General features: G+C 49.2%; 1 protein-coding gene across 6 annotated transcripts in view; it reads right to left on the bottom strand.

Moving 5' to 3' along the window:
* Window positions 1-17,921, bottom strand: part of LOC109276660 (carboxyl-terminal PDZ ligand of neuronal nitric oxide synthase protein) — a 285,556-nt gene that overhangs the window by 207,616 nt on the left and 60,019 nt on the right. For 4 of the 6 annotated variants that reach the window (XM_053908938.1, XM_019465758.2, XM_019465759.2 and 1 more), the window contains exon 2: window positions 957-1,028. The exons of the other annotated variants lie outside the window; for them this stretch is intronic. In XM_053908938.1, the coding sequence (XP_053764913.1) occupies window positions 957-1,028 (72 nt within the window). The remainder of the gene's footprint in view (window positions 1-956; window positions 1,029-17,921) is intronic. 6 annotated transcript variants of the gene reach the window in all.

Below are 17,921 nucleotides of genomic sequence, written 5' to 3'. Positions count from 1 at the left end.
ACAGGGACAAACATGCTAATTTTCATCCCAAATCTGCTGTCCCCGACCTGAGGTTTCTGCAGGGGAGAGGAATTGGCTGGAAGTAAAATTGGTGAACAGCCAACTGGAGCTCCCAACATCTGCTACATGTTTTCCATTTAGGTGGTAGATTCTTCTGCAAACAAACAGCCCAAAACAGGCTGCATCCTGGATGACCAATCCAGCCACCTCCGACACCCATTCTCTCCAAAAAGTTATGCAATGCCATTTGACCAATCGCTAACCTACCTTCGAAATGTACAAAATTTCAAGTAGCTCCTATGTCAATGAAGAGCACACAGACAAATTCCTTCACGGTGATCAGAAAGCAGCTTCGTTTTTGTTCAGTCTCTGCTCTGTGTACCCGAGTCGGAAAGCAACGGGCTGGAATGTTTTCCAGACGCTGCTAGAAGGTGCCCGAAATGCCACAAGAGAATGCACACACACCCTTTCGGGGCCCAAAGCAACTGATCAAGGAAATTATGCTGAAATCCCACGTTTGTTCTTAAAAATTCAAGTCAACCTTCTTACATACCACAATAAATTGCTTTACTTTTTTAGTGTTTTTGAGTCAATTAACAGCTAATTATCAGACATTTCCCCTAAAATCCGAATTAAAAAGATACGTCAGCATTCTCTCTCACTCCCCAGCGGACCCCACACACCCTCAAGGGCACCTGCATCTCCGTTTCAGGAGCAGCGGGGCAGCGGAAGAGTGGGGGGGATAGTGTCCCTCCAGCCACCACATCAATTTAATCCTTGGCCTTTAATCCAGATGAACCACCCGACTCAGAACAGCTTCCCTGGAGAGTGGAGGGAGAGGGGTCTGCGGTTTGCGGTGGGCGCAGCCTCCCACCTTGGTACCCCCAGCACATCTAAAAGGGCACCAGCTAAGATGCTCGAGTTGACCCCACCCAGCCCCACCTCCGGCCACTCACCCGTATCCGGCGCATGGCCGCCACGATCTCCACTCTGCTATTGGGCCTCGGCACATCCAGGCTTCCGACGTACTGCGGGGAGGAAGCAAGCACTCATTGAGAAGAGGGACGGCAAGGGACCCTGGTCACAGAATGTTAGCGGAGGGAAGGAGATCCAGTTAAGCTCCCTATTTTGTGGAGGAGGAAACCGAGAGCCAAAGGGGTGTCTCGTTCGGGGCCTACTTCTAACTTTATAAAAATCAACGCAAGAAACCACTGCTTCCTTTTTCATCCTGCTCCTCCTCAGAAATGAGGCCGAGCATGGTGTTCAAGCAGGTTCCTGAATCAGAAAGACTTGGGTGGGATGAATCTCCCACCGCTATCTTTGGGGGGAGGCGCTTGGCCTTTGTCTCAATTTCCTCACCTGTAAAATGGGATTCCAGTAAAGATCAAATGCAAGGAGGTATAAAATGTCTTACACAGATATGCTTTGCTTATATTAAAGCAGACCCCCCCCTTCAAAAAAAAAAAAAAAGGAATACGTGCTTTTTTCAATTAATGGCACTTCATTGAGTTAGCTCTCCATGTTATAGGGACCTCACACACTTGATTAAGTTCCTAACTGGAGGACAGGAACACGCTAATTATGTTTTATTTAAAATTTGAATCTTCTAAAAAAGAAAAAAGAAAACTTAATCTTCTGAAACGTTTCAAAACACAAAATGACATCCAGGTTAATGTTTAATACATGGATACTTCCTCACGGTATACTATTCTAATAATGTAGAAATATGCTGAGCAAAATAACCTCCCCCCAGCCCGTTGATAGTCTGACATACTCTTTTTGTATGCTGATGGGCACATGTATTCATAGACACAAAGGAATTTATTTTACGTAAAAAGGTTCGCTCTTCGCACTGTCCTACAACGTGATTTCTTTTTAACTTTTTTTTAACTTTATTTTTATTTATTTTGGGGGGGGGGGCAAGCAGAAGAGGGGCAGAGAGAGAGGAAGATGATCCCAAGCAGGCTCCGCGCTATCGGCACAGAGCCTGACGCGGGGCTCGAACTCACAAACCGTAAGATCGTGACCTGAGCCAAAGTCAAGAGTCGGACACTTAACCAACCGAGCCACCCAGGCGCCCCTACTTTTTAACATTAGACACAACTTGGACGTTTTTCTCTGCCAATGCGTACAAGTCAGTCACGTTACGTGTGGTGGCCACCAACCCTACATATGTCACTATTAACAACCCTGCTTCCATTACGTCCTCATCTATATACCTCCGAGCTCATCCAGAGCTCTGTAGGCGGGGCTTCTACAAGCAGGACTGCTGGACCAAAAGTACAGAAAGATCTTGAGATCATTCCTAAGTAGGATGAAACAAGAAAAGTGGGGGGACGTTTTTAAACACATGTATTGGTTCCTTCACATACACCATCCCGTTCCATACTGATATTGGGGTACACCTTTCCTTTTTCCATTCAAGTTATATAAAATAGCCTGGGGGATATCCTAGAAATCAACAGCTTCTAAATAACTTAAGAGTCTGCCTGGGCAAAAATGGCATTAAAAGAAGAGGGTAGTCATCCCTGTAAGAAATGCGTTTCCTGTGGTTATAGAGGAATAGAAGGTTCTTTCTGAAATTTAGAGTGAAGGCTAGCCCCCGGAAGCAAGGTTCCAAGAGCTTAAAACTGCCAAAGGTTTCCCCTAGGATTGATCCAGTTTGTGCTAATCCCCTGAGGAGCACAGTCCCAGCACCCAGTGGTGAGTTGTGAGCCCATTACATTGTGGGCCCAAGGCGGACAGCCCCACGACGGCAGGCGGGAAGCCATGTACCTGTTGATAAAGCGTCTGGCAACCCACTTAGGTGAATGAAACCCCCTAGATCTAAGAGTGTGGTCAGATTTAAATATGGATGGCGCTTCTCCCCGCTCCGAGCGCTGCTGGGACCCCACAGCATCAGGCAACGTGTCCGTGACCTCCACGGCCCAGAGCGGCAGCCCGGGCTTGTGACCACCCATCTTCGCAGAGCCCCCAGGCAGGGGCAGTTTCCCCCTCCCTGTCCCAGACCCTGCGGGCCCGAGGGTTCCTTCCCTGAACTCCGAGCAGTCAGACCTCCAGGGACTCGTGTTCCCTCAGCCGTCACGTGAGAGCCAGGACCTCGAGACCGAGCAAGGCCGCTCGTTACAGGTGAGCCCGGGGACCCGGCCCGTCTTCCCACGCTGATCCCTGCCACGCCAGGAGATCCACACCTGCGCGTGAACACGAATGCCCAGAGGGGACCGGTCCCCCCTTGCCTCCTTCGCTCCATCAGCCACCAGCCGTGCACACACCACACACCTTCACACACGTACGGGGCACGCATGCTCACACCCACGTGGTCATCGCACATACTAGCCTCCGACACTCAATTCACACCACGCACGCACTCACTGGTCTGCCTTCCTTCCCGGTCCCACGAAGTCACAAATCCGCCCTCCTGACAATCTGTCCGGAGGAGGGAACCTACGAGAGGTGTAGCTCAGGGTCAAATTCCCCACTACAGATGTCCCTTAGGGTCAAAGAGATGAAAAGGTCACGCGAGGTACGGTTCAAGTCCACATCTAGGCAACACCTAGATATTCACACCAAGAACGTGAGGCAAAAAGCGGAACCGTGACGCCAAGGAAGCCGGAGAGCGGTCAGGTCAGAAAGCCCATTCCTCGGGGCAAAACCCGACGGCCAAGCGAATACGATGTCCCAGGCTGGCCTCGCAACAACCCGTCTCAGGCACGAGCATCACCCCCTCCCCAACGAACTTCAGTCCATCTGAGTATCTTGAGATGGAGAAAGTGTAAGACACGGTCTGAGACCAGTCCCTCCCCCCCCCCCCCCCCCCGCCCCCGCTGGAGGCGGGTCCTTACATCCGCTCAACTTGCGCTCAACTGCGGTCAAGGTGGCCCGCATATCCGTGTAAACGGAAGAGAGGCTTCCCACTCACCTTCGGGAAGTCGGCTCCCAGGCCTGAACCTCATGCACCTGCTGAGCTAACAACCTTTGAAGATCCTTGCTTCCGTCACCTCCTGCAGGGATCAGGCAGAAGTCTATTCCCTGCCTTCAGTCAAAGGCTGACGCACAGTGACGGGCTCTCGGTCAGAAAGGGCATCCCCTTTATCTGCCTCTCCTGCAGGAGTCTGGGTGCCACAGGCTCGTTTCCAGAAGGGAAACGTGCCCCAAACGCCGTGCCCCAAACACCATGCTCACCTCGGCTTCTTCATCTTGACGAACAGCCTCCAGAACGTCTACCAGTCGTTCAAGCCTGAGATCTGGGAGTCACCCCCGAACGAGCTTCTCCCTTGGCCACCACAGCCAGTCGGCACGGCCGACCAGGACCTGCCGGGTCCCTCTCCTCCCACACTCACCACCTCATCCCCCAAAACCCTTCCCTCCATCTACACAATGTCTCCTCACGGGTTTCTCCGCTGTCCCCAGGGCCCCTCCAAACCACTCCCCACAAGGCCATCACAGTGCTCACTCTCAGATGCAAACTAGACCGTATTCCTCCCTTAAGACCCTCGGGTGTGCCGCCAACTCTGAAGGTGACCGTCAGAGCCCTCGGTGGGGCTTACACTGCCCATGGGCCCGCACGGCACAGCTCCCTCTCACACCACAGGCCTCTCCGTCGTTGGGAAAGGCCCACAACACATCCTACACCCAAGAGCTTCTACACGTGGGCCTTCCCTGGGCACCGATCTACCCTCCCTCTCCAGCCCTCCAACATCCACGGGCCCTGCAGACCTCTGCTCACCTCTACTTCCCTCTGCTGACCGCCAGGGAAGGCGGCCCCCTCCGGAACACTCCCGCGATCCCCCCCCCCCCCCAGTTCTCTTGCAGAACATCGACACGCGGCTCCATAAGGGACGCCCCCCTCACGGGTTAACCGAGCCTACCTGGCTGGAACCCTCCAAGAATGAGCATATTCGCACCCGCCCCGTGCACTCCCCACGGACAATCACCACACTGAGGAGGGACGGGAGAGGCCTGAGCCCTGGATCCTGACCCGTGTTCCGACATCACAGGCATCAGCCATCCCACCCTGGACGGTCCCTGTGGTGATTCTATTGAGTTACCTATTTTGTGCGGGTACCTGAACTGGACCTAAGCCAGATGCTCTCAGAGTAGCACATGCAATTCCTGGCTTGCCAAGAGATGAAGTATGTGGGGTACCCGGGGGGGGGCTCAGCCGGCTAAGCATCCGACTCTTGATCTCTGCTCAGGTCACGATCTTGCGGTTTGTGGGTTCAAGCCCCGCGTCAGGCTCTGCACTGACAGCGTGGAGCCTGCTTGGGATTCTCTCTCTCCCTTTCCCTCTGCTCCTCCCCCACTCCCCCTTCCCTCAAAATAAATAAATAAAACTTTAAAAAAAAACAGATGCCAAATAGAAAAGTTTAAAAAAAAAAAGGAAGATGAAGTACATCCCACCTTTGCATTGGTGGATGTTTAGTCACCTGGCATTCTGCTGGACTTCTGCCCGCCTTCCAGAAATCCCTGCGGTGAGGCATCTCCTAGGGCTCCTATTCAGAAGAACACCTACCACAGAGCTTAAGGGGAGAATAACGGCGTTTTAAAATACCCAGGCCTACTGCTTTTTCATTAGCACAAGAAAAAAAAAAACTAGAAGGAAGATTCAAATTGCAGTGGTACTCAAGATACAAATGACCTGTGTCCAATTTATCTGCGGCCTCATCTTCCAGATAAGGAGGAGTTAGCTGCAAATGAGGTTAATCAGACGGACTTCAGGTATTTTTTTCTTTTGAAGCTTCTGGACAACCTCAGCGTCGTGCTAGATTAATACCTCATGAAATTACTTTCATTTTCTTGCTTCCGCTTCCCAGAGATGAACTCCTGGAGACACTGATAAACTGCACCGTAGCCATGTCTCCCAGTGATGTGCATGAATCACAAGGCTAAAAGGCAGCAAGACTTAACAGTCACCCATGGAACTTGCTAGACTTTCTGCCATCACGTTCCTCAGGAACTCCCTTTATTTACAAGGTTTCCGTCAACTGTTTCCAGAGACCAACCCCCCCCACCCCCCCAAAAAAAGGAGAAAGACAGAAAGATAGATAGATAGATAGATAGATAGATAGATAGATAGATAGATAGATATAGGAGTCAAAAATATTTATAAAAATAAAATGTATCAGATGATTCTGCTTCTGATAATGTTGGAGGAACTATATCACCGGACTAGGCCTCCAACAAGCAATAAATAGGAAGTCTGGAAAAGATTATTTAAAAAAAACAACTTTGCAGAGAATGTACAAAGAGTGAACTGTAATATAAACCGGGACATTAGTTAATAATAACGAATCAATATTGACTCAGTCATAACAAACGCACCACCCGATGCAAGGTGCTAACAGGGGAAGCTATGTGCATATGGGGACGGCTGGGGGTGGGGGGTGGGGAACAGTAGGGGTATGTGGCAATTCTGTCCTTGCCACCCAATTTTTGTCACCCTAAAACATCGAGTCTGTTGGCTGAAATAATAAAAATAACTTTGAAGGCACTGGACAAGAACAGGCAGGGCTTAGCAGGGAATCGTCCCTGAAAGAAGGCCACTGCCCTCAGTGACGCTTGGTTTGTGCTGTCTCCCACCCAGTGGTACAAAGTGCAAACACGGGGCCAGGGAGCCGGAGGTCAGGCCCAGAGACCCAGACAGCCTGGGGGGTCCGGACACCAGAGCTGCAATAGCCTGAGGAACCGGACGGTGGGGGGCAGAAACCCCCAGCAGAAGGGGGTCGTAGAGGGGGCTCCCAAATCGTGTCAACCCCACCCAGGCCCGTAGACGACTTCCAAACTATACATTTGCGAAGCAGATTCCAAGGAGCCCAGGAGAAGGGGGCAGGGGCCCACCCCAGGAGCGGCAGATTGAGGATTTAAGACCAGCCACGTTAACCGTCATGAAGAACAAAATTCAACACCCTTCAGAAGAGAATAGCAGAATGCTGTGTCACAGGGCCGTTAAAACCCTACTGACTGACCAGTGCAGGCAAGGCCACGGGCAAAGGCCACAGGGCCACGTTTTCCCAGGGCAAAAGGACAAGGGCCCCCATAAAGGGGCACCACGTAAAGGTCCCTAGACTCTGCCTTCCCGGCGCTCCTCTTCTCTCTGAAGACCACTAGGACAGCCCCAGCCCACAGCAAAGACCATGTGGGATTCGGGAGGAAGCCCCTCCTGTCCCAGAAAAGGACAAAGGACCCGCGTAAGGCGGGTCCGAACCCCGCTGCCTGCATCTGTACGAACTCACTCCTTCCGGGTCCAAACCCAGCCTGGCTTCTGTTCTGCCACCCTGCCCACCCCTTCTCGTATCCCCCGCCAGTCTCCTGCCCACACTGTGTCCTCTCCTCAAACACACGCACGAGCAGTGCGATATCCTGCTGGAATCCAGCAATCCCCAGTGGGGGGCCCATCTCAACTAGTCCCTTAACCAATGCTGCCCCGATTACCTTCTAAAAACTCAGAGTCGTAGAGGCAGAGGGTGTCAAATCCAAAAGGGACCTTAGGAGTCACGTCCTAGGAGGACGTGACCAAACAGCACAGAGAGGCCGGGTATCCTGCCAACGCCTCCTACACGACCACCATCACGACCCGCCTACGTTGTCCTTTTTCCCATCACCCTCTGGTTTCCGTCCCAGCACTTCCCATGGTCTGCAGGTGTGAGGTGTGCCTCCTTCACGGGGTCCCCCTCTGCCTTCCCCGGGACCTTGCCCTCCCAGCGTCCGCGTCCCCAGCCCTTGGAAGAGGGCCTGGGAGACAAAGGCCCGAGCATCTGCGGAATGAATGAGGGGGCCACCTGTCCGAGACCCAGTGTATGGCAGCAATGGGGCCAAGAAGCCCACTCTCCCGCCACCGCTCCAACGGGAAAGGTTCTCCCAAGCCTCAGAAACTGCCCTTGGTGCACAGCTGAGCGTCCTGCTGAGCGGGATTATGAATGTGACCTGGGTGAAAGTTCTCGCCTCATTTAGCATCGAACAAAGCAGCATTAACTGCAGGCAGCAGCGGCCCCAGATTCCAGGGCACACACTCAGCCAATGACCTTCCCCCCCACCCCCCCCAGATGCTCTGGGGGAGGGGAAGGAAAGCGTGGCCTCGGGGCGGCACACTCCCCCTTTCTGAGGCCGGTTCTGCGTTCTCTGTGTTCTCCAGGTGCCGAGGTGTGCGGGCGGGGGCAGGGGGGACTTAGAAGGACCCGTATGGACATTTAGCAGCTCAGGGCAGGTTACCCGCACCCCTCCTCGCCCTATACACTCACACCACCAGAAAAGCTTCCAAGATGCTTGAAATGCAGCTGCATTTATTTGTAGTCTAAGAGGAAAGAGGCATTTATATTTCTTCCCCTCTCTCCCAGCCCATCCAAAAAAGGAAGTACTATTTGAGGGCCATCTGATGGGACTGTGTCACTATTGATCAGGGGCTCAGCGGGGGCCGATGAATGTGCCGGAGATCACAGCAGAATCCTTCCTGCTCAACATGAAGGGGCTGGGTGCAAAAGAATTGTGGTGAGTCGTCTTTATGCTAATGCCATGCGACTCTCTACAAGGGACAGAGGGTAGGACTGAACCATCCAGCACACCCGCCCGTGGAGAACATGGGTTCTGTGGGTTCTTTTAGTCCATTAGCAAAAGCTCAGATGGGTTGGCCTGATTATTTCTCTTTATTATGAGGATCTGAGAGATCTAGCAAAGGGGAGAGAAAAAGCAGGAAGGCAGAAAAAAAAAAAAAACAAAAAAACGTTCTGGTCTTTCAACTATCAGTTCCCGAATGAAAGCCTGAGCTCTGGCTCGCATCACAGAGGCAGGCGTGTGGGAGAGGCCAGGGAGGCACTTTCTGCCCTGCCCATCTGGGAGGCTTACTTGCCCAGTGGGTTACTTCTCCCCTGGGTGGGGGCGGACAAGGGGAAACAGGCAGAGAGAAAAACACTGACCAAGGCTACGCGGTACTTAAATCGTCACCCGTACATCAACCAGGTAAACCAGCGCTGGAGAGATGGACAAAGAACACCACGAAATCAGAGGGAAGGCAGACCGCCATGACCGAGCGTCAGGTGGCCATAGAGGTCATTTGATCCAAATCTTCATTTTACAGAGGGCAAAACGGAGGCTCAGAGAGAATCGAATCACAGCGGCGGGATCAGAACCAAAGTGGGTCTTCCCTACCCCACACCGCCAGCCTGATGCAGCAGCAATGGGGGCGAACCCGGGCCGATGCCCCACTCAGGGCTGCTTCACTACATTAACCTTGGATGGAGGTGGATGAGAGGGCCTGTGCACCAGCACCTGAATGGTCGTCAGCTCAAAAACAAACCAGTCGACAGAGGCAGGGCATCAAGATCTGCAGTAAAAGGACAAGGGCTCACTCGCCCTTGTTCATCAAAAGATTTAGGGGATGGAACTGTAGAAAAAGAGAAGACCCCCCCCGCCCCCCAGGGGTCCCCTAATTCTTCACATCAAGAACAAAGGCATTTGCCTTGGGGCAGCAACATTCTCTACCAGCCGAACTCTAAGTACTTAACCTCTCCAAGCCTCAGTTTCCTCCTTGGAATACAGCTAGTATCTGGACTGCCTCAAGGTCGGGGTTGTCCTAGAATCCAAATTAGATAATGCAGATGAAAGTTCCAGAGCTTCTAAAATACCACATAATCATGAAGAGGATATTCCCTGTATCATTATGTTCCTGCTTTATGGGCCAACAAGACCTTGAGGATACAGAATTTGTAGCTTTACAATAATCGCCTCTTGGATTCTCACAGACTAATGAACGGACAAAGCAAGGTGATCCAAAATGCCATGGGGTCAGTGGAAGGCGGAGTCGAGAATTCAGTCCAATGGTCAAGCAGGAGTGAGGAGGGAAGGGGTGAACCCTGGAGCAGAGAGGGTGCCCGGGCAGCAAGGACCAGCCCACACCAGTAATGGCCATCACACTGCTCACAGAGACTCACGGGGGGGGGGGGGGGGCGGTTGGGGTGAACACCCTGCCACTTTTCCTTCCTGACTGAATGAGCTGTGACCAGGAACAGCACCTCCCCGCCAAGAGCTGGGGGTGCAGGATCATTAACCCAGTCATTTATCAGTATCACCGAATGAAACCCCACAACCAAGTAATATTTCCAGATCACTGGCTGGTACCCCCATTAACATACCCAACTCTTCTCTACGTTGGACTGTTTTGAGTAGGACCTCCCTACAGCGTATTATACTCTGCCCTAAAAAATGAGATTCTGTAAATGAGCACTCAGTGCATTTCTTCAGGATTCAAAATATATAAACATTATACACGTCATTTAGTGCACAAGCTCTAAAGCAATGAGAAATGGCTCCAGACTACTATTATGCCTTCTGAGTCCTTGAGGCTGATTTTAGAATTTAATGCTTCCTACACTGTTAGTGGCAAGGATGATAACAACAGGCTATAAATATGCTTCTGCCTTTAACAATAACTGCCCCCAATCTTCAAAAAGGAACTAGCAATACAAATCCAGCAACTTATAAAATGGATTATACACAGTGCCCAAGTGTGATTTATCCCAAGAATGTAAGGTTGGTTGAACATAGAACAGTTAATAGACCATTTAATAAAACAAAGATCAAAGACCATTTGATCAACCCAATTGACAAGAGGTATTTGATAAAATCCAATACCCTTTCATGATGAAAATACTCAACCAGCTATGAATGGTAAGAAACTTCTTCCATCTAATAAAGGGTGATAAACCAACAAATGAGCCCACAGCTACTATCCTACTAAATGGTGAAAGACTGAATGTTTTTCCCCTAAGATCAGGACCATGTCAAGGAGGTCTGCCCTCATCACTTCTATTCAACATGGATCTGGAAGTCCTAGCCAGGCAATTTGGCAAGAAAATAAAAGGCATCCAAGTCGGAAAAGAAGCAGCCAAACTATCTCTATTCATAGATGACATGATCTTGTATATAAAACATCCCAAGGAATACACACACACTACCAAAATCAATGAATGAGTTAAAAATGAAATTAGGAAAACAACTCCATTTACAATAGCATCCAAAGAAATACTTAGTAATAAATTTAACAAAAGAAGCATAAGACATGTACCTTGAAGATTATAAAACAATACTGCAAAATTCAAAAAGACCTAAATCAGCAGGAAGACTGCTCATGTTCATGGATTGAAGACTTAAGATAGAAATGCTCCCCAACTAAAAAAAAAAGAAAGAAAAAAAGAAATGCTCCCCAACTGATCTACAAATTCAATGCAATCTCCATTAAAATCTATAACCTGTTTATAAACTGGCACTTCCACTATCAAACGTGTGGGTTTTCCACACCAAGTAATTCCCCAGTTCTCTGCAAACACCAACTGGGTATCCTACAATTTAATTCAATTCTGACGCTCACTACCCAGAGTTCGCACATACCCGACCTGTTAAGAGCTCAACTCCACAAAACTGCCCCCCACTTCAGAGGCTGGTCAAAAATCCCGAGCCTCCCATACTTCTGACCAACCACCCATAACTCAGGGATTCCCATGACCCCCTCACAGGTTCCATAATTTGCCTTTATCAGCTCACAGAACTCAGGGAAACATTTTACTTACTATGACCAAATTATTATAAAGGATGCAAACGAACAGCCAGATAAAGAAGTACACAGGTATGTGGGAAGGGACACAGAGCTCCAGTGAGACTCTCCAGGAAGGCCACCCAACACCTCAAGGTGTTCACCAACTTAGAAGCTCTCCAAATCCACTGTTTAGGGTTTTTATGGAGGTTCCACCACACAGGCATAAGTCACTGGTCACTGAGACTGAATTCAGTCTCCAGTCCCTCTGCCTTCCTGTAAGGGTCAAAGTTCCAACCTTCCAGTTACATGGTTGGTGTCTCTCTCACAGCCATCCCCCATGCTGAAGTTACTAGGGACCCACCAAGAGTCCACCTCATTAACATCAGCTCAAGATAAGGTACAAAGAGGCTTCTTATGAAAAACAAAAGATGTTCCGCTCACTTAGAATTCAGGAAATTCTAAGGGTTTTTAAGGAACTCTGTGCCAGGAACTAGAGACCAAATACATATTGATTGCATTACAGTATCACAAAATCCCATTGGTCTTTCTTGCAGAAATTGACAAGTCCATCCTAAAATTCATGTGGAAATCCAAGGGACCCAGAATAGCCAAAACAATCTTGGAAAAGAAGGTCATAGGACTCAGACTTCCCAATTTCAAAAATCACTACATAACTACAGTCATCAATATAGTGTGGTACTGGCATAAAGCTAGACATATAAATCAATGGAGTAAAATTGAGAGTCCAGAAATAAATCCTTGAATTTATGGCCAACTGATTCCTGACAAGCATGCCAAGACAATTCATTGGAGAAAAAGTGGTCTTTTCAACAGTGGTGCTGGGACAACTAAATATCCACATGTAAAAGAATGAACTCGGGACGCCTACTACACATTGTTATGTAAAATTAACTCAAAATGTATCATACATCTAAGAGTTAAAACTATAAAATTCTTAGAACATAGTAAATCTTCATGACCTTAGATCAGGCAATGGTTTCTTAGGATAAACAAAAGCACAAACAGGAGGAAAATAAATTGGACTTAATCAAAATTAACAACATTTTCGCTTCAGGGCGCCTGGGTGGCCCAGCAGGTTGAGCATCCAACTCTTGATGTTGGCTCAGGTCACGATCCCAGCATTGAGGGATCAAGCCCCACGTTGGGATCTGTGCTGAGTGTGGAGCCTACTTGGGATTCTCTCTCTCCCCCTCTGCCCCTCTCCCCCACTCACACCCTGATGGATGGATAGGTAGGTAGGTAGGTAGGTAGGTAGATAAAACACTTGTGCTTCAAAGGATATCAAGAAAAGGGACCACTCATGCAATGGGAAAAATATTTATAAGTCATATCTGATAAGGCACTTTCATCCAGAATATAACTCTTACAAGTCAACAATAAACGACAAACAATCTACACAAACAATGAGCAAAGAAGGGGAGCTTGGGTGGCTCAGTTGGTTGAGTGGCCGACTCTTGATTTTGGCTCGGGTCATGATCTCACAGTTCATGTGTTCGAGCCCCATGTCGCACTCTGTGCTCACAGCGCAGAGCCCACTACAGATCCTTTGTCTCCCTCTCTCTGCTCCTCTAGCGCACACACTCTCTCTCAAAAATAAATAAATGTTAAAAAACAAAAAGGAGCAAAGGATATGAACAGACACTTCTCCCAAAAAGATCAATGGCCAATAACCACATGAAAAAAATGCCTCATCATTAGTCATCAGGGAAATGTAGATCAAAACTACAATGAGATACACTTCACACCCACTAGGATGGCTAAAGGAAGACCGATAATAACGAGTATCGATGAGGCGATGGCGAAATTATGATCTTCATACATTGCTGTTAAAAAAAAAAAAAAAAAAAACAGTGCAACCACTTTCTCAAGAAGTTATACGGAGTTAACATATGAACCAGCAATCCCACTGCTAGGTATGCACCCCCCTCCCCCGCCAAAAAAAAAAAAAAAAAAAATGAAGACGTAAGGCCACACAAATACTTGTGCATGAACGCTCATAGCCACATTATGCATGATAGCCCCAAAATGGAAACGACCCAAGTGTCTATCCACGGAGGGATGTGCAAAGAAAACGTATTGTTATTCGGCAGTAAAAAGCACTGGGGTACCGACACATGCTACCTCACGGATGAACTTCAGCATCACGCCGGGTGGAAGCAGCTAGTCACCAAAGACTACGCCTTATAGGAAGCGTCCAGAACAGGCAAATCCATAGAAACAGGAAGTAGGTCAGCAGTTGCCAGGAATTGGGAGATTAGGAGCGATAGGGTCCTTTGGGCAGGATACAAATGGTCTGCGATTCGATAGCGGTGGCATTTGCGCTACAAGGTGATTATTCTAAAAACCACTGAATTGTACGGTTCAAATTCACATACCATAAAACTCACTGCATCTTCTCAGCAAAGCTGTGATCTTAAAAACCCACGCACGAAAAATAACCGTCCTTCTTTTGATTTGCTGTGGACAAGAAAGTGGAATTACAACCAAAATGGGTTCTGACTGAGCCTCTGAAGTGCTCTCTTTAAGGCAAGGCCATGACCCTCAACATCCACTCTGGCTGCCCAAACGCTCTTCCGTGAGAGTCCACACTGCTGGCTGTCATCTAGCTGCTTAAATTCACCAGATAAAGCATTCCAAGGGAAAAAATATGAGCTATAACTGTACTGAATTTTAGTGCTAGTTCTAGAAGATATATTTCCCTCCCCCAAAGAATACGCATTTTTCCACACTGTAAGAGGAGAGCAATCTCATTTCACATTCCGACTCTCCAATGCAATAAAATGAAACAGAAGCTCACAAAATAGATTCTTTCTGTATCACGCTGAACCTTCTAAAGCAAAGAGTCCAAACACCGTGACATTTCTGGGACTGTCTGGGTGAACCAGGCACACAAGGGCGATCCCAAAACACAAACAGTGCTCATCTTCTAGGCAGGAATAGATTCTTAAAGACACGCCAAGAAAAAAGATAAAATAACGTATCCTACGTTTTGCAGCTTAGAAATTTCAATGTTCAAGACCGTGAGTGAAAGGGGAAAAAAAAAGAAAAGGTCAGGCCACAGTGAGACTAAGGAAAGGAAGTAGATTTCAGGGTTGGGAGGGACAGTAAATACAGATCATGTTGCCTGACCGCCCACGCACATACATACACCTGGAATTTTAATCCCTTCTGTAGGTGCCCGCCACATCGTCAACCAGCCTATGCTTAAATACCACCCCCGATGAAGAGATCACTCCCTCAGACGACAGCTGCTAGAAAGTTCTCCCTTTTATGGAAGGCTAACATTGGTCTCTATAAAGACTCAGACTCCAGCGGCGCCTGGGTGGCTCAGTCAGTTGAGCATCTGACTCTTGATTTCGGCTCAGGTCATGGTCTCATGGTTTGTGGGTTCAAGCCCACATCGGGCTCCGCACTGATGGTGCAGAGCCTGCTTCCGATTCTCGCTCTCTCTCCCTCTCTCTCTGCCCCTCACGTGCGTGCGTGCTCTCTCTCTCTCTCTCAAAATAAATAAGCTTAAAAAAAAAAACCAAAAAGATGCAGACTCTACTCTGTCCTCAAGATGTATCTCATCGCCCGGCAGCCATGGGCCTGCTCTTGTATACACTAGAGCTCTTCTCTTTCAAGTTCAAGTTATGGGTAAGGCCTCCCCACCCTCCTCAATAAGGGGTCTCAGGTGCTACCAGCTCCATCAAGCACCACCATGGGTGCCCTCTGGCAGGCTTAGGCTGAGGAGGGGCAGTCTAGATCAGAATAGAGCGAGGAACAACAAAGTAAGTGAGAAGGGGCACGGGAGGGGACACCAGAGGCGCCGGGAAAGCCAGCTGCCCCAAGAGGCTACGCTTTCACCCCGACGCCACCCGAACCCTGAGCAGCAGAAGCTCGAGAACTCCAGCAGACGCCTGAGCCGCTCCGCTCTGGGCTCAGCCACGAGGCTGCACTGGTCTCTAATCCGTGTGCAACGGAGGCCACGGATACCGGTTCCTTTTTCCCCCACAAGAGCTGAGAAAACAAAAGGATCGTGCGCTCCACCTCTGAAAGGAGAACTAATGCAGAGACAGACCGGTTATTGAGAAGAACAAGGGAGGCAAAGCTGGTCTCTAGTGACCTTTTACTCCTCATTCTCGATCCCTTTCCTCACCTTTCCGGGTACCCTGTATCCAGCCCTCCTTCCAGGGCGGCAGCCGTTCTCTCCGCGATCTCCTCGCCCCCTTCCCTTGTCCCCACCAAAACTCCCCTGTCCGGGGTTCTAAGTCCCTCTCCCCACTCCGCGCACAGCCAGCTAATTAGATAAACCAACCTGTGGTAGGACAACACTGGTGTCAATGGCCGGACTAATGAGCCTGCCTTCCTAGCGTCTCACGGAAACCCAACATCCTCAGCAGCTATTCGCTGGCCAGAGTTCCCAGCACGGAGCATCAGACCATACAGTGGCTATTTGGGGACCGAGATGCCTTTTCACCAGCCCCTTCAAATCACGACATGGAAGCTTCCATGTTTTCCACCCGAAGACAAGCGGAGCCTCTGCACAGAGAATTACAGAGGCTGGGATCAAGGACTGGTCAGGGAGGGAGCAAGGTAGAGCAGAAAGAACCTGGACTTTCGAGTCAGATCTGGATTAAAATCAGCTGCGGTTTCTTCTTCTATAAAACAGGACGAAGTCTACCCTCTTTACAGACCGGCCATCAATGAGATAGGGGCGCCTGGGGGGCTCAGTGGGTTGAGGGTCCGACTTCGGCTCAGGTCATGATCTCAAGGTTTGTGGGTTGGAGCCCCGTGCCGGGCTCTGTGCTGACAGCTGGGAGCCTAGAGCCTGTTTCAGATTCTGTGTCTCCCCCTCTCTCTGCCCCTCCCCTGCTCCCGCTGTCTCTGTCTCTCAAAAATAAATAAATGTAAAAAAAAAAAAAAAGATTCAATGAGATAACGCACATAAAGTGCTCAGTTCATACATCTTTTCAGCTCTCTAGGTCAGCTCTCCCCGTTGTACTTGGCTCATTCATCAGTCGTGAGTTCTGTTTGATTCTTCAGATTAACTGTGCCCTCCCTAACTAGACTGCAGTAACTAGGAGCCGCTGTTGTCATCAACACCGTTTCTGAATACCTGGCACAAAGCCTGGCCCATCAAACAAATGAACAAACACGTGGCAGCTTTTCCTGTGAGGCAAAATCTTTAAGATGTTGTTCTCTTACCTCCCTTTAGGCAATCCCAGACTGCTAGCCTGCATCTAATGACCCAGCTTCCCATGGTGATCGCCCAACAGTCCTCCTAGCACAGTAATTAATCACCACCACCACCCACCGCACAGCAAATACTCTTGCAGTGACTTTTCAGATACGCTCATCCAGGTAACCTAAAGGAGGCAGGAAGCCTAGGAAATCCAAAGTCACAGTAACAATTCCTCTTACCAAATGGTAGAGGGTAAGCCGCAGAGATAATCAAGAAGTCTAATCAAAGAGAAGAGCCCACAAGGGTAGCCAGTGAGAGGAGGCAGAAACGAGGAGAACATCTGGACTGTGAAGACAGTTTCCCAGGGAGAAGAAAGGAAGGAAGTGAAGCATAAGCACAGGAGGGCACCTCCAAAGGCTTTCACCCCCACCTCTTGTTTTACTCCGACAAGGCAGGACACAGGTGTCCAACGATCAAGTGCTTTGCTCTAAGTCACCCAGTTAGAGTCAAGATGGGACTACGACCCGGGTGTCCCGGCCTCCAAGTCAATGCTCTAAAAAGAGCATGACAGAATTGAATCAAAAGACTGGGCAGTCCCAGTCGCAGCTAAACTGGTCTGCAAAGAGGAGCCAGCTGGTCAACCTCCTTGCATCTCGTCTTCTTCATGGGAAATGGGACTTTATCAAGGGGAGTAAACGAGACTATGTAAGAGCATACAGTAGCCTATCAGAGAGCTCCAGGCCTTTATTAAAAAGTTAAAGAGAACTTTTTATCTGCCAAAGATCAGGGAGCAAGAAGAAGAGATTGTAAGGGGGGGGGGGTGGGGAGTGGGTTATAAAAATAATAAGGAATAACCAAGCTCTATCCTAACAAAGAACTAGGTTTGGAAGGTATCGTCTGGAGGACCTTGAATGAATACAAGAGGAATCAGGTTACAGAAAAGGAAGTGGTCCGGGACAGGGACAGAAGGGGCTGCAGGCAAAGGTCCCTCTGGGACCTGGAGAAAAGCTTTAGAAAACAAGACTCTGCCAAACCCGGCCTGAAAGCTGAACTTCAAATCACACTCTTTGCCTCCCATTCTGAGATGCCAACAAAGCACAGCCAGTGTCTAGATTTTTAAGGAGAAATGGGTATTTTAAGTAAAGATTTTTGTGGAGAGGTGGAAAAGAGCCACGTTATGTAGCACAGAGCTAACTAAAACCTGTTGGCTGT

This window comes from Panthera pardus, unplaced genomic scaffold (genome assembly GCF_024362965.1).
Source record: "Panthera pardus isolate Hobbes unplaced genomic scaffold, ASM2436296v1 HiC_scaffold_21, whole genome shotgun sequence".
In the NCBI taxonomy this organism is placed as follows: Eukaryota; Metazoa; Chordata; class Mammalia; order Carnivora; family Felidae; genus Panthera; species Panthera pardus.
This window is presented reverse-complemented; position numbering and strand designations above follow the sequence as displayed.